We start from the raw sequence: 1,833 nt of genomic DNA, 5'->3' as shown, positions 1-1,833 counted from the left end.
ATAATAAAAAAATACATAAAAAGTGTAAACAGTTTTCCTAGTTATTGAAACGAAAAGTCTTCATGTTTTATAGTTATCTAATAAGTATTTACTTACCTAAATAAAGAAAATAATCTCCATTTACGATCTGGATTAAATCTTGGTAGCTTGGATCTTGGTCAATTGATTGTATATTATACGATCGTGTTTTACTTATTATTATTATTTACTTACTCTTATATCTTTTAAATAAATCTTGAAATATATTTATATCTGGATATTTTTACTATTTTATATGCGCGTTCATTAGATGAATAAAAAATATGTCAGTAAGTCAAGAATTATATAACGAGATTTGTATATGATTATAAACATTTGCAAATATATTTTAATTTTTTATTTAAAACGGAGATATTTAAACAAGAAAAATATTATTTTTTTATATTATTACTTCTGATTTATAAGTACATATTTTTATTGTTATTGTTTATTTTTATAATTACGATTAGCTTAAATTACTTGGTATTGCTCGGGATTAACGAAATCTCAAAGGGATGAAATTATTTGTGAAAAAAGTAGGGTGTTTACAGGTTTCATGGTAACCTACATTTTCCGCAGAGATCTAGAGAGTAACTGTGCAAAATTTAGTCCAGATCGGTCAAAGGATTTAGGAGTTAACAAGGAACACACAGATAGACGTTCTAGTCTATATATCACGATTAATTCTTTAAGTTTAGTCAAGTGATCGAAGAAGATTTAAATATGTAACGGACATCCTAATAATCTAAAATAAATGCATATGCAGTTATTAATTGCCCTTCCTTCCCGTAAGACCTTCTATGTTAGTTTTATCAGTGGATAAGTTTAAAAGAATATTTATGTCACTTACATTGCCAAATGTTTTGAGCGACAGGTCAATGATATTTCCTGCTTTAAGTCTTAATGGAGTTATAGAAATGATTATGAGTAAAATCAATGATCGCGCTTTTGCATCCGGAAGATGATGCCATTCCAAGGTACATGCTGTTAATGCGACTTTGTCTCCCTAATTTTTATTAATTAATTACAAGCGTCAGTAATGCGAACAGAAAGAAATAACATTCCGCTGATATACCGCTTTATTACGGTTATTGTCTCCGATGGTGAATAACGGGCAACATACCTGATCGACGACTTGCTCGCCCATGTAGCAATATATAAATATGTTGAAACAGACCATTGTTAGCCCAAGGGTAACTGAGCACAGTCCAACAATATTATGATTTTCCCATTCCTGTAAATTGAACAATCTTATTAATTTTTTTGTACAACTTGACACCACGCAGAGTACTCTGCCATGTCACGTTTATCTATATACTTATATTTTCTTTAAAACTCATCGTTACGTAAATATTTCTGCGCACCGTGATCACGTAATATCCTATGAGGCATAGCATGAAAGTAGACCCCAGGACTTCTATTAAACTCGGACACTGAATGGCATTCTGCACCAATTGTAAGAAACTAAAATGTATGGCGAGAAAACTATGAAAATCGTGTTTAACAAAAATTATTAGTTGCTAATCCAAAATTTCTTCGATAATTGATGACACGTTACCCATTTTGCGTAGAACTATCGCGTATTAAGCTCTGACATAGTCTCTAGTGAAGTTAGAATTACATTAAAGAATCAGCGAACGGACCTCATCATTGTACGCAAGAAAAAACTCACTTTCTTATTTTTATTTGATGTTCCACGACAATGGCCAACTTCTTGTTCAAGTTTTCCGGTCGACTCTCATTCACGAAATCATTCATTAACGTCACGAGTATGTCCGACTGCACGCAAAAGTGCATCGCGCAAAGTGTCACAAA

The 1,833-nt window shown here is 31.8% G+C and overlaps 1 protein-coding gene across 1 annotated transcript; it reads right to left on the bottom strand.

The window, feature by feature from the left end:
- Nucleotides 1–493: 493 nt before the first annotated feature.
- Nucleotides 494–1,815, bottom strand: LOC112460290 (odorant receptor 4-like). Its single transcript, XM_025024916.1, has 5 exons — nt 1,691–1,815; nt 1,383–1,482; nt 1,142–1,252; nt 869–1,024; nt 494–763 (listed from the first exon to the last, which is right to left on the bottom strand). Exons 1-5 carry the CDS (start codon nt 1,813–1,815, stop codon nt 713–715), a joined length of 543 nt encoding a protein of 180 aa, XP_024880684.1. The 3' UTR covers nt 494–712.
- Nucleotides 1,816–1,833: the final 18 nt, after the last annotated feature.

This window comes from Temnothorax curvispinosus, unplaced genomic scaffold, assembly GCF_003070985.1.
Source record: "Temnothorax curvispinosus isolate PA1 unplaced genomic scaffold, ASM307098v1 QBEX01001138.1, whole genome shotgun sequence".
Lineage (NCBI taxonomy): Eukaryota > Metazoa > Arthropoda > Insecta > Hymenoptera > Formicidae > Temnothorax > Temnothorax curvispinosus.
This window is presented reverse-complemented; position numbering and strand designations above follow the sequence as displayed.

Bases quoted from the DNA above. Each gene is read 5' to 3' on its own strand.
- LOC112460290 (XM_025024916.1), bottom strand. From the start codon at position 1,815: ATGCACTTTTGCGTGCAGTCGGACATACTCGTGACGTTAATGAATGAT. The intron at 1,483-1,690 runs GTGAGTTTTTTC...CATACATTTTAG, and splicing joins CATCAAATAAAAATAAGAAA to TTTCTTACAATTGGTGCAGA. The intron at 1,253-1,382 runs GTGCGCAGAAAT...TTCAATTTACAG, and splicing joins TAGGATATTACGTGATCACG to GAATGGGAAAATCATAATAT.